The 712-nt window shown below is 43.0% G+C and overlaps 1 protein-coding gene across 1 annotated transcript in view; it reads left to right on the forward strand.

The window, feature by feature from the left end:
- The window catches only part of LOC122717378 (inositol oxygenase), a 2023-nt gene extending 1735 nt beyond the window's left edge, over positions 1-288 (forward strand). The window contains exon 6 of the mRNA XM_043941414.1: positions 10-288. Within this exon, the coding sequence (XP_043797349.1) occupies positions 10-118 (109 nt within the window). The 3' untranslated portion in view covers positions 119-288. The remainder of the gene's footprint in view (positions 1-9) is intronic.
- The last annotated feature ends 424 nt before the right edge of the window (positions 289-712 follow it).

A 712-nucleotide genomic window follows, 5' to 3' on the forward strand; every position in this document is an offset into this window, starting at 1 on the left:
CGTTTTCAGCAAATACGATCTGTACACGAAGAACAACGAGGTGCCCGACATCGAGAAATTGTGGCCGTATTACGAGAAACTGATCGACAAGTACATTCCTGGCGTGTTGGAATGGTAAAGGAACGACGGATGGTACATGGAAACACGATTGGATAGGGGATCGGACATTTTTGGCGTCACGACGTCAACGACGATCGATCTATCGGTTACTATGGTCGATCCGACGACCATCTTCTCTCCGAGAGTAAAATAAAAATTGGATATATATATATATATATCCTTTAGTCAATGCACGATAGGATAGGATACGATAGAAGAAATCCAATTTGTGCGGAATTCTTTTTTAGTTGGTAAAATTCGCTCGATGAAACGCGAAGGAAGAAAGTAATCGATGTCGAGTCCTGATGGAATCACGTGATCGAGGTCTGTAACGAGTAGTTTGTCGGAAGAGGAGGAGGGGGAAGGGAAAAAGCGAGAGAAGAGGAAAGGGCGAGGAGGAGCGATGCGTAGGAAAACTTCCTTACTCCATTTTTCCTCTCCTTTCGTTTAACGCTTTCATTTCTCGTTTCTCTCCTCGCCCGAATCGAAAAGCCCGCCCCGATCGAAGCCATCGTTCGAAAAGGAAAATAATCGACGATGGAAGAAGCTTCGTCGAACGAATAATCGATAATTTTTTCTTTTTTTCTTTTTTTTTTTTTTTTTCTTTCGTCAC

Source organism: Apis laboriosa, unplaced genomic scaffold, assembly GCF_014066325.1.
Source record: "Apis laboriosa isolate Shangri-la unplaced genomic scaffold, ASM1406632v1 scaffold11_cov152, whole genome shotgun sequence".
Classification (NCBI taxonomy): Eukaryota; Metazoa; Arthropoda; class Insecta; order Hymenoptera; family Apidae; genus Apis; species Apis laboriosa.